The sequence below is a fragment of the Calonectris borealis genome, chromosome 8, assembly GCF_964195595.1.
Source record: "Calonectris borealis chromosome 8, bCalBor7.hap1.2, whole genome shotgun sequence".
Taxonomy (NCBI): domain Eukaryota; kingdom Metazoa; phylum Chordata; class Aves; order Procellariiformes; family Procellariidae; genus Calonectris; species Calonectris borealis.
Genome location: NC_134319.1, coordinates 2,347,073 through 2,359,837, shown reverse-complemented (window position 1 = coordinate 2,359,837; position 12,765 = coordinate 2,347,073). Strand labels below are relative to the sequence as shown.

The 12,765-nt window shown below is 47.6% G+C and overlaps 1 protein-coding gene across 2 annotated transcripts in view; it reads left to right on the top strand.

The window, feature by feature from the left end:
* Positions 1–12,765, top strand: part of PDE4B (phosphodiesterase 4B) — a 219,467-nt gene that overhangs the window by 114,902 nt on the left and 91,800 nt on the right. The window contains exon 1 of one of the 2 annotated variants that reach the window (XM_075155563.1): positions 7,536–8,114. The exons of the other annotated variant lie outside the window; for it this stretch is intronic. Within the exon in view, the coding sequence (XP_075011664.1) occupies positions 8,068–8,114 (47 nt within the window). The 5' untranslated portion in view covers positions 7,536–8,067. Of the gene's footprint in view, positions 1–7,535; positions 8,115–12,765 lie in introns of those variants that run through there. 2 annotated transcript variants of the gene reach the window in all.

The following is a 12,765-nucleotide window of genomic DNA, read 5'->3' as shown; positions in this document are numbered from 1 at the left end:
GAGGTAGATGCAGAGCCTTGTTCCTAGACGGGTAGGTAAGAGCCTTCCCCCCGTCCGGCCCCAAGTGGTTGCACTCCGTTTCTGCCAGCACACGGGACTTGCGCTCTCGCCTTCCGTGTGGCTGCTGCGAGGATGCGACGCCGGAGATGGGGTGCAGTGGGGACAGGCTGTGCTGGGACCAGCCTGCTTGCAGGAGCCGGGGAGGGCCATTTCATGTCCAAACAAGCGCTAGGTGGTAAATTTGCAAAGGTTTGGAAGCCACTTCTCATGGGGTTCGCTTGGGATCACCGTGGCCTTGGCCAGTGGTGGGTGTAAAATACTTGCTTGCAAGTGAGGAAACACATGGAGGATGTGGTTAAATTTTCCTGTCTGTTCTGGGGCTTCTTCCCTGTCATGAAATCAGATGTAATAGAAAATACTTTAAAATATTTTCATGGAGATGGATTTGTACTCAAAGGAAATTGAGAGCATGATGGGAGTTAACATTATGGGAGAGAGCAGAAAGGAGCAATCTGAGCGCCTGAGGAAACTGCTGCCTTCCCTCGTCTCCTGTCAGGAAATAGCTCCTTAAGTACTGCACTCCGAAATTGTCATCTGCTTGTTTTAACACAAAATGCCATCATGTAAAAATACCCCTTCTTCAGTCAAGGAGATATGAAAGCTAATGCTCTCAAAAACTACAGCTTAAAGGGTAGAAGACACGAAAAAAAAAAAAAAAGAAAAAAAGTGTTGAGGGTTATAAGTCACAATATTATGACCTACGTTAAAGAGGCAATTATTTTTTTCACGTATAAATCTGTGCTGTAGATGAGGTCTAGGGAAGCCAGCAAAGCTCGTTGCTCCTGAGTGCCTTCCCACCCGCCGCCCTGGTCCTCGTCTTTATCACGTCTAGAAATCCGGTCCTTTACGTCGGTACCTAAATTTGAGTCCTGCTTTAGATGCTTCAGTCTGAAAACGCCGGGGCACGTCAGAGCCCAGGGCTGTGCTTAGGGGGGTTTATTACTCGTCCAGAAGACGTCCAGCCTGGTACAGGGCTCAGATTTTCTTCCTGACCTGCAGCAAAGAGTGGGAAGATGGAAAAGGGCGTTCATTCAGCATCTGCTTTTCCAGATGGTTCCACCGGTGGAAAGCTTGGGAAGCCTCACAATGCTTGATACGTTACCGCCTAACTACTCTGAGATGCCTTATCTCTAATTATTAGTCTGCTTACAGGTGATGGTATTCGGATATGCAAGGGATTACAGCAGTTTTTCTCTGTTACTTCATTTAATTTCATCCAGAAAGCAGCCACCAGTGTTTCCTCCCTAAGCGAGGTAATACAGCAACTGCGTCTCCAAAGAAGTGGAGCATCGAGAGCAAATAAATTTCATCTTAGGCATAAAGCTCATTTTGAAATATTTGTGGTCGTTTCTGTTTCCATCAGATAAACGATGCCTGGGTTTGGTTTAGTCACCTCGCGTGCTGCGGTGGGAACTCGCATCCCCTGCAGCATCTCTTCCACAAATTGGTTTGCGAAAGCTTTAGAGGTTGGAAGTAGCCAAAGTGGAACATAAAATTAAAGCTCCCTAAAGATGCAATAAAACTGTAGATCAAAATATAATCCAGATGGAAACCTGTTCAGTGCATGAACTTCTTCTGTATACAGCACATTCCCAGCTTTGAAATTTTGGTGTGTCCTCACCAAAAATGTGCATTCTAAAGATGTCATCGTATATGCTGTTGACATAAAATAGATAAAAACTCTCCCACTAATTAATTGCAAGCTAAGTCAGTACTAAGACCCCTTGGAGATGGTTATGAAGAACGTGGCGCTCGGTATTCACAAACCAGCTGCCGTTGTTGATTCATTATGCTATTTTCTGTTGGAAACTTTTCGGAAACTGGGAAGTTGCGGGGTGGATCGAGTAGCAGTGAGCTGATTTTCCATTTTTTTCCTTTTTCTAGTTTCCTCTGTTTCTTGTACAGGCTCTTTTTGACTCTCTCCCACTTGCCCACACCAGTCTGGTGCCTCACCTGCTCTGACCTCTTCTCCCCACAACTCCCCTTTGCTTTCTGCCTCCCATATCATCTTAAACCTGCCGGGAACTCGAGGCAGGGTGAGGGACCATTCTCCGAGAGGAATTGGGGAGTGCTGGCTTCCACATGAAGTTATCCCAAATGCAATAGCGTGACAGCAGCCGAGCGCTTCTGAGTCTTGGTACGGCTTTGATGGGAGCTGTCGTTTGTTCCTTTCCCTGCCCGGTCCCATACAGCGTGCTGCTGGCTTTAAGGCCGCGCTAGTCACTCACTCAGCTCAAAGGAATCTCGCACATTTTTTACGTAAATGCTGCTTTTCTGGGCTGCGGCGGGATGGAAGAGCCGGGTCCTGCATGTCGACGCGCAGTCGGCAGCGCAGGAGGTGACGCCCCGCGCATCGCTCTGCGGCCGGTGCACGCTTCGCCCTGCGCGGTGGGCAGCGGCAGCGGGCAGAGAGGTTTGGGGGTTTCTTGGAGGGAAAAGGCTGCGCTCTGTTCTGAAGGCAAACACCGTCTCTCGGATTTAGCCCCCTTTGTGTGAAGGGTTTGCTTTGAAACGCCTCCTCTTCCACGTTAAGTTGCTTGGCTTGAATGTGACCTGTTTGAAAATAGAGTTTTATTTATGGGATGAGGGGAAGGAAGGGGTTGGTGAGGAGGGTGGAGGTGATGTATCTGTTTTGAAAAGATGAATCGTCCTGGGGGGCACTTTGTTTTTGCATTTGTGGAGCAGAGATTCGGGGTATATTGATAGCATCGCTCCACACGCTGAAGTTTCCTGCTGCCAAATGACTTTTAGTGATACCGCTTTTGGAAAACATAAAGCGCTCGTGCCGTCTCCCGCCTGTACTTATCCAGAGCTCTGCAGACCGAGTTCAACGGGAGTGTAAGGCGACGAGAGGGAGCCCGTCATTCACGTTCAGCACCTCTTAAACACCCGTCGCACAGGTGTAGGGACTGCACCAGCCGCAGAGCCGGGGAAGAAACAGCCCTGAATAGTTGAGTTGACAATTAAAGAGCCATCTGCGTCGGCAAGAGATTTCGCTGAGCCTGTCCCTAATGAATACGTACCTGTAATTATGCTTGCCACTTTCTGCAGCCCAAAGCTCGGCTTATCTCAGACTTGTATTCCTGCGAGGCCTTTGGCATGCACGTTTTGCAGAAGAGTCTGCGGGAGATGCAGGTCGGGTTTTGGAGCCGGTGATTTCCTGGCACACCAAATCACCTGCAGGTTTCAAGTCAGCTTACAGCAGGTATAGCTTATTATTTGGTGAAGAGAATTCCAAAATTGGAGAAAAATAGATTATCTTAAAATTATGTTTGATGAGCTAATTATTTTGAATGGGTACATGTTTTATGATTGCTTTTCTTAAATAAGTATATTTTTCAGTATCACATGGAGAATGCTGGCATTTAATGTAAGGGTTAATAAGGTAATGTTCCTGCAGCTCTTGGGTCAGTCCGTGGGCAGAGGACTATTTTAGAGGCAAACAAGGAAATTAGAATTGCAAATCAGTATTCCTTCATTATCAATCAGTGGCCAGAAAGAAAGAATGAATGAAAAGCTTCTGCGTGGCTGAGCAGTTGGTTTGGTGCACAAGCAATCGCATCCTTTCCAAATCAATAGATAGCTTTGTACTCCGCAAAGCAGCCTGTGGCAGCGGCATGTGACAAACCCCCCAACAATATAAACATTTGCGAAAGGGTCGATACCGCTCTGCAAAACAGCTAATAAAATACCGGGGAGCAGCATGAGAGCAGAAGTTCGTTTCTGAGTGGTTTTCATGCTTTTTGATTATGAGCTAGGATGTTTGCATGTTAACCTGATTCTTCCACTATTGACAACTAGGAGGAAGACAAAATATTCCTCTAAACATGTTTAGTATTTTATTTATCTGGGGTGAAAACTCCAATATGCTCTTGCGTTAGGATATGGCCTTTAATCTGGAAAGAGAAAACATCAAATGTGCGTATTTTTCCAAATGTGCTGCGCTTCTGGTTTGTCTCAAGATATCCAAAATATCAGCTGGTTTTTTTCAGGCTGCCGTGCCTGTGTCTTTTGAGGACAGAGAACATTCCTGAGCCTTCGCAGCAACCTGCTGTTGATTGAGGGAAAAAAGGTAACGAAGTGCTGAAGGGCCTGGAGTGTTTCAAGCCGGCAGGATAACGGGCCAGCTGCGCCATAGCTGCATTGTGTAACGCCTCGGAAAGACGTGGAAAAACGTTACGTGCTGGTTTTCTAGAAAACGGTTTTGAAGAGTCTGTGCAATTTTTCACAAAACATTTGACGTTTCCCTGGTGCAGCATCGGTATTGGGGCTGCCAGGATGGACCGATGGGACTAGGACTCATCATTAGTAGGGCTTGCAAAGCCATTTTATCCTCTAATTAATAAACGTATTAGATATGTAGGTGTGGCACCCAATGGTGGATAAAGGTCAAAATGAACAATCTGGTGATTTTTTGAAGTGTGTAGGAGTAGGAGGCAGGGCACTCAGCGGTGCTTAGACCCAGAAGTGAGGTAGAAGTGGGTTCTGATCATAGCCCTGCGAGTTATATTCATTTATGTCATGTTGATACTGCAATTGCTAGTCTTCCGTTTGGGTCTTTAGTGGAGGATAATTATTCAACTGTCTAAGAAGCTATAGGAGAAAAAAACAGGAGAATGACTTATTATCCTTCCCACCCAGCCACCGTTTGATTACTGCCATGTTTCCTGCAATTATCCGCATCAAGTTCAGGATGCTCGATGAAGGGAAACGCGAAGGGAGGTACCACACAAATGGGAGCAGGGAGAGAAAATGCAGAATCTCAGTGCGGTAGGATAGAAAAGAAGCAGTAGCGCACAAAAACGTCTGTTACCAAATTAGCAGTGAATTAATTTTGTCTTTTTCACCTAGAAGAAGGAGAATACTGTTGGAGGCCAACGTGGCAGACTTTCTATTCGAGAGGGACATGCTGGTGTTTTTTCCCAGGCACGGGGGGTGGAGGGCACAGCCATTTAAACCTGGTAATATTTTAATGAGGAAGAGCTAAAAAGGCAGAATCATGTAGGGCAAGAGGAGGACATTAAAAAGGAATTTCTTTGAGTGGCATGAAATCGTGTGAGTTTGCAACTTGTTGGGTGCAGATTGGATGAGAAGCCAGCGGAGTGATGGGTGGGAGATTTTTGGGGGTGACAGTGGTTTGTGGCTCCCCAAGCCCACAATGTTGGCACGTCCATTGGGAATGGCCCGGAGGCTTGGGTTCAGCTCATTGTGTGAGCTGAATTTCTCTTCTTTGACAGCAAATGAAATTTAGCCTGCCCCACGGGGGGAGTTGCTGAATTTAACTCTCGCACACAGTGTTTTGCGTTTATGAAAACCACATGAGGTATATCCGTGGGTTTGTGACGCTGGGTTTTCCTAGCCTGACTGTGAGTGCCGAGCATGTGTAGAAGCAGCCTGTGATGCTGGGCTTTACTGCACAAAAGAAACGGAGGGCACAGTGATTTAGAAATTCCCGCGCCATTAAGAAATGCCTTCTTAATATCTTCTGAGCTGAGTTTTCAACTATGTCCAAACCAACATGCATTTCCAGCATAATAAACATGACTTTTGAAAATGTAAATTCACTTTTTGAAGCCAGTAGCAGAGAATTGATGTCTCTGCTGGCTGCGTGTAAAAATGCCCATTTGTACAACTACCTGTTGTTCCAGTAGTACAGCCTGCAGGCTGGGGTTGAAGATGTCCGTGTGTCTGTGTGTCTCTATATTTAGCTCCATCCCTGTATGCTTGTGGGCCTTTTTCATCTATAAGATGCATAATTCTGTGGTCTACACTGATTTGAAAGCAAAATTACTTGCCACTGTGTAAAACTGGCTCCTTTCAAAACAAATTGACAGAAGTGGAGATGCAGCAAAGCAAATGAGAGGCGCAAACTGTTTGCGTATTGATTATCCGCACTCCATCTGTGCAGGCACGCTGACTTTTTTATTATACTTTTAAGTTGCCCTTACATTTTTATAAAATGTTTTTTAATGTCCGTAGAATAAAATACGGTTTAATGTTTCATCTAACAGTTACAGAAGAGAAGTACATAGTTCTTCCAGTCCGGGTTTTTTCTGAGCTTTGACCACGTTGGTGCAAACTGTTGAGTTGTGACTGGCGTGTAACGACATGGCCAGTCTAACCCTTCCTGTGTATTGTGAAATTGGATTTGAGATCTTAATTAATAAAACAGTAACTCATTCCCCCTTCCAGTTCGGACTTAACTGGAGGGCGGGATGGTCCGGCAGGTCTCAGGTCGAGGTTTATGGACAGACTCCTCGAGCCGGGGCGTGCGATCCCCTGCTGAGTGCCCGGGCTGCGGGGCTGCCACCCTGTCCCCTCCCGCTGCTGTGGGTGCCCTCCTCTCTCTGGGCAGGGGACATTATGCATCACTTATGACTCTGATGGAAGGTAAAGCCCATTCATACATCACCTATAGGAAGCCCATTTGTACGTGTTTGCTTGTGCATTTGATTTCAGCTGATGATAAAATCCCTTCCTTTTTGTTGTCAAGGTGAAATGTCTCGAGACTTCACTGGGAGGAAAAAATCCAGTAAACGGAAAATTTGCTTGTAAATACTGCGCGTTTCTTGACATTGAACTTCTTGTTTCCCAAACAGAAGGAAGCGCAGCATACGCTCCAGCCTCATTAGCGTAACCCCCTTCCTTGCCCCCGCGTTCGGCTGGACGGAGGTGCTGCCTGGGCAGGGACGCGTGGGCAGATCCCCTTTCAGCATTCCCAAACCACCGCGCTGTTGCTGCTGGAAGCGCTTTAAATTCTCCTTTATTCAACCAGCCCTCCCTTTGTCCCTAGATCCCCTCCCCGGCTCTGCGTCCCCAGCACCGGCTCCGGCGGCAGTGCAGCCTTGCCAAGCACCGCCGGCGGCCCCGGGGTGGGCGCGGGTGCGTGGCGGGGGGCTGGCAGCCAAGCCCCGGGCTGCGCTGCTGCGGAAAGCCTTTATTTCGGGAGCTGCTCCCCGCGCGGCTCCGTGGCGGCTGTCTTCCCACCACCCACCCCCTGACGTCTCGATGCACCAGGGAGCTGTGCTGGGTTTGATGTTTAGCGGCGGGATTTAGATGTAAATCTTGTAAAATTCCATTTTATGCAGAGACACACAAATCTGCTCTCGCTCAAAGGCTCTGGCTGAAGTTGCAGCTGCGGACGTACCTGCTCGGAGGATTTTCCTGCAGCAGAGCATCTCTCCAGCCGGGCGGAGGGAGGGCTGGAGAGGCAGCTAGGGATCCCGTCCAGAAACACAGCCCCGGCCCCGAGAGACAGGAGTAACGCAGAGCACAGCCGCGTTTGTGCAGAATGACCCCTTGCAGGGCGCTTGCAACCCTCCGAAAGCTTTGCTGTTTCTTCTAGGTTGGTGGGATGGATAAGCCAGGCCTTTTGCTGTAGAGACGTGCTCCCTCCTGCCCATAACCCCTCACCTGGACTGGGACCTGGGTCCCCCCGTAGCTGCCTGCACCCGTTTCACCCCGGGATCCCTCGCATCCATGGTGCGGAGCGGGTTACGCAGGAGGGACCTGGGAGCAGAATTTCTGCAGCGTCAGAAAACCTTGATTCATCTGTGAAGGTGCTGAATGAACGAGGGATATGACCTGGAAAGCATAAACAGGAAAATAGGGATGTTTCTCCAGTTTGGAAAAGGCTTGCTTTTTTTTCCCGCCCTGTCTCAGATCACTGGAAGGGATTATACAAATGAGAGCAGGAAACTGCAGTCAGGGCTTTGCCAGAAATAGAGATTTTTTTTTTTTTTCCCCTTCTGATATAAATGAAGAAATATGGGAGTCCATAGAGGCTGTTCCACAGGCACCCTCACATTTTGATTGCCAAGTCATTTGCATTCGTATATAAAGTGACATCCACCCTGCAATGGGAGTTGACGTGTAATCACAAAGAATGAAAACTCCGGGAAACATCTACGTGCCACTGATACAACTTCAGAAATACAGAAGTTTGGAGTGAGTGGAAAATGTACTGAATATTTTTGGACGAGTAGAAGAGAAGTCTCATCTTGGAAGATGTTAAATATTAATTTTGTACCTAACCGCCGTCATTCGTGGATTTGGTAAGTATTGCTTGGTTTTGTCTGGATCAGAGCAGTTCTGGTGGGCAAAAGAGCTTGAAAGTGTGCGGTTTTACATTTGCAAAAAGCAGCTGCTCACCAGAAGCATTGATAAGGATATACGTGTTCCTCAAACCGTCGAATTGTCATGGTGCTTGCTGAATGTTTTCTTTTCCTCTATCTTACTGGTCAGATTTTGATCTCACAATGCATCCTCATGATGCCTAGTAACTGGGGGGGATGTGAAAAGGATGGAGAATTTTGCATTGTGTTTAATTATTTTTGTTATGAGGTCTGTATGAACATAAATTTTCATTTAAAAAAGTAATGAGTCACTAAACCCTCTTTTCACTTGGGTGATTTCATGGTGTTACCTCTGTACCTTCTCAAGTCTGTTGTCAACTACTGGTGCATTTTAATAAGCCGGTGGAGCTGCCGCTGCTGCCTCTGCTCTAATCTGGTCGTGTGAGGGCAGAGGCAGACGCGAGGGAGGCTTCGGAGGCATGTCCCGCCGCGGGTACCGCAGGGCGCCTTTGATAGACTGCACCGAAACGGCTTTCCTTTCTGTAGGTAAAGGCCCACTGCTGGAGTCAAGGTATGAAGTCATTGGATAGTGTGAGATATATATCCTTATAGTTGCAGATATTCCATGTAGTCTGTACAGCATCTTGTAAGAATACAAAATAGAGAATTTGATATTCTAGATATTCAGATACTGTGTTCTGTAATCTTACCTATACACATATATTCTGGTCTTAGGTAGAATTTATTCTGTGTAATCTTATTATTGCGTGTAATCGTTTAACCGTGGCTCCCTCTGCATTAGGCTCTGGGATGAACCTCAGTATTTGTGTATATTAATAAAGATATCGAGGCTCTGAGTCTTTAAATGGTGCTGTAAAGATACACAGTTAGCTTTCCTTCTCCAGAGCGCAGAGTCAAGAAGAGCCGTGTGTGGTGTTTCAGGGACAGGAGAATGGAAAGGTAAATATTTAGAGAAAAGGAAAAGCACATTATTATATTATCGGAAGACCTCTGGTTAAAGCAAATGTTAAGAAAGGAAGAAACGGGGGGCCCTGTAAACAAGGAGGCAGCAAGAAGGGGAAGGAGGGAGGGTCCCACCAGTTGCTTGAGTTCTCCATGCAAGGTGCTGTGTCCTCCCTTCCCAAGGACCGGTTCACATCAGCGGGAGGCTTTCTTAATTAAAAAAACCAACGATATCTGTCATTACATTGCATAAACGTTAGGGCTGTGTCTTCTGCGCTCAGTGAGGCGTTGATGAATCAATTGATAGCTGAGATGGGAAAGATTGCTCTTTCTCCACTGCGCTGTGGGTTGGGATGGACGGCGAGGTCGTTCTCCCTGCCGCTGCCGGCTGCGCCAGCCCCGGGGAGCCTCGGCGGGTGGCACGGCGCTGCCCGGACACCCCCTGCCCTTCTGCGGGACAGACCTGGTGGCACGTGTCACCTCACCCCTTCACAAGGCTGCTGTGCGCTCAGGAGGGCAAAGGGTGCTGGCAGCACGAGTTTCTACCCAGCCGAAGAGGTCCAGCAGCGCTGCCGGGGTGGGTGCGCTGGTGGCCGTGCCGCCTCTCCCGTCCTCCTGTCCTTACCGCCCGCTCTGTTCGACTCCGGCGTCCACTCCCAGGCAGATGTAATGCTGGCAGAGAAATAAGGACCGTGTAATCAAGGTGTCAATTGCTGTGCAGCACGTCGCACGGTCTCGTAGTTTCAGGCAAGCACGTTACCAGCATTCGTCATCTTTGTACCAAAATACTTCAGCTTTCCTTTCTCCATACATGCCCATTCGTCTGCAGCGGTAGAGGAGAGCTCAGATGTGTCACCCAGGCGCGCGTGTTGAAGATCCTAGCAAGATCTCGACAAACAGTGGCCACGGGAGTGTCAAAATCTGTGTGACATTGCCCATCCAAAATTGTTCTTGTGCGCGAGCAAGCTCCGAAGGCACCCGGCCTTGGGGGATGCGGTCCGGCGCCGGCAGATCAGGCTGGGCGAGCTCAGGAAGGAAGACGTGGCTTTGCTGCCAGCGCTCAGCGACGTGCCAGATCTGAAGGACCGAGATAAGCGAGGAATCATGCGGCTGCGCCTGACGCAGCGGCAGGTGTTGCTGCGCGTTAGCAGAGCCCGTATTAGACCTATCTTGAAATTATTACCATGGTTTCCCCTTGACATTTTGGCAGGGGGAGTTGTTGGTTGGATTTAGGAAGTTCCTCTTGAGGAGGAACCCTAGTAAGCTGAGACAGAGGAATATTGGATCAGGAGGAAAGGGATGGGAAGCGTTAATCGATGTGCCAGAATTACAAGTGCAAGGAAGAGGAGAGTCCGTGCGTGTTGGTTATGGACAGGGCCAACGCCTGGGCCGAGCAGAGGGTGTTACGAAATAAATGTTTCATTCGGAGAAAGGAGAAATGCATTTCTGTAGTTGCAAGAGCAACATAAGGAGTTTTAGCTCTAGGAAGCGTAGAACTGAAATAAATGCTCAACAGCACCTAAGAGGGAGGCTTGTCAGAGGTGGGTCCCGGAGACAAGCGGGGCCATCGGAGCCGGTCTGATCAATCAGCAAAGTTTCAGGTATTTAAAACCGTCCAGGCAAAGGGAGCCCTGGCAGTATATTGATTGACAAAGGAGGGGGTAGGAGTTATCCTATAAAAATTCACTTACCCTGTGCACAGGTGGAAATAAAGGATATTCTTCACCCCATGCTGCTCTAGTTGCAGTTTTAGACTGAGTCTTGCTAATCATGACCTTTGTAACTGCCTGGCGGCTTGTTCAGAGCATGCACCGTGGCTGAGCTTCGTTAATTAGTTAGCCATTTGCACCGTAGCGTCAGGCATTTTGTTCCTCTTTAATAAATTTTTGGTCCTCTTCTGAGCTTCCCTTTCCTCTGTCCCATCACGCATAAGCAAACTCTTTAACTAAACTTTAATCAATTGTAGACGTTGGTGGAAGCATAACTGTTGACTAATCTGAACTATCCAAAATGTATTAATTAAATCAAACAAGTCAACCAAGCAATCATGCCCTGCCAGGTGGGTATGCAAGTGAACTGCTCTGTATTGCAAAGGGGTCATTAAAACCAGATGCATTTCAGAGAAGCTGTTTAAACGGTGCAGCCTGGGGCCAGCCTGGGTGGCCTTTAGGTTCGGAGCACCGTGTTCTCCACCAGGATCAGGAGAGGAACTGGTGGCTCCCGTCCACACGTGGACGATGTGGGGCATCGGTCGCTGCTGCTTTCGGGGGAGAGGGGAGGGCTTTGCACGGTGCTGGGGGATGCTCTGGCTGGACTGGGGCTTTGGAAGCTGTTTTGGAGAAATGGAAAATAGTCGTCTGCAGTTGGGAGCGCACCAGCGTATCAGTTCTTCTAAATGCACGGTGGAGAAATGGGAAACTTTGTGGTCGGCGCTTGTTCATAGGGATGTTTTAAAACTCGGGTCTGTCCCCCGCACGGGTGATGCAGAGACTGAACAGCAGCTGCGTCGTCGACGGAACGAAACCCCAGCAGGTCTCTGGGTGACAGCACAGGGATTTCCTAGGGGTGCTGCGCAGCCCGCAGATAACCGCAGTCAGAGTTGCACGTGCTCTTGGCATATCTGCGTATCAGTACTGAAACATGCTTATCGTAGGGGTGACAACCGCAGGATGCAAAATAGCCGTCCTGGCGTTAACTCTTTCAACTCGCTTGATTCAAGCTGAGATGTTTGCAGTCGTTACTGCTGGAGATGAGGCTGGAAGTATTTTTCATAATGTGGTACCATATATACTGCCTCTGATTTTTAAATTGATTTTTGAAGTACCTGACTCTTCTCCTCAGAGAAGAAGAGTTAGGTATGGTCTGGAAGTTAACACTCTCCAACGCCATAGGTAAAAATCTGCTCTACCTTCAAGTTATCTTGCTTTTGTGGGGCTTAGCTGTAACTTTAGACATACGTAAAACATTTTGATTGTCTTCATGTATTAATTCCGTAGCCCTCTATAAATAGGTAGTATCTTCAACAAAGAAATGATTTATATGCAGGGGGTAGGTTTGAGAGACATAACTCAGAAATCTGTAGGCACAATTTAGAAAGAGAAAGCCAAATATTTCTCTTGTGCTCACAAATGGCTGTAGGAAGCATAAAGAATACGCTGTTGAAACGTGTCTGCAGCGAAGACAATGCCTGGCTGAAATGGGATTTTTAACTGTAAAATAGCGGGGATTTAATGGGGCCTGAGCCATGCAGCATTTCTTTCACTAGTGGAGAAGCTGCTTCCGGAGGGATTCTGGTGGAGGAATGGTGCTTGGTATTTAGTGACCTTTCCCTTCTCCTCATGCTGTATCTTTTCAAGTTGTTTCTGGCTGTATTTTTATGCTGGTCTTGCGAGGCAGAAGATAAGAGTTAGAGCATTCCAGGCTGCTCTTGTTGTATTTACATTATCATATTTGCATTAATGATCTTAACTTCCAGTGAAATAATCTATGTAACTTTATTTGGATGGGAAACTTTTTAGCCAAGTTCATGTACATCTATATCTGTCATGCACATTAGGTTATTTTTTGAGTCTTTTCCTTCTCCTCCTTGTTGACTTGTCTAAGACGCAAAGATCTAAGTCCTTACTTGTTGCAAACACCCCATGCTGTGTCGGTCCCGTCGACAGAT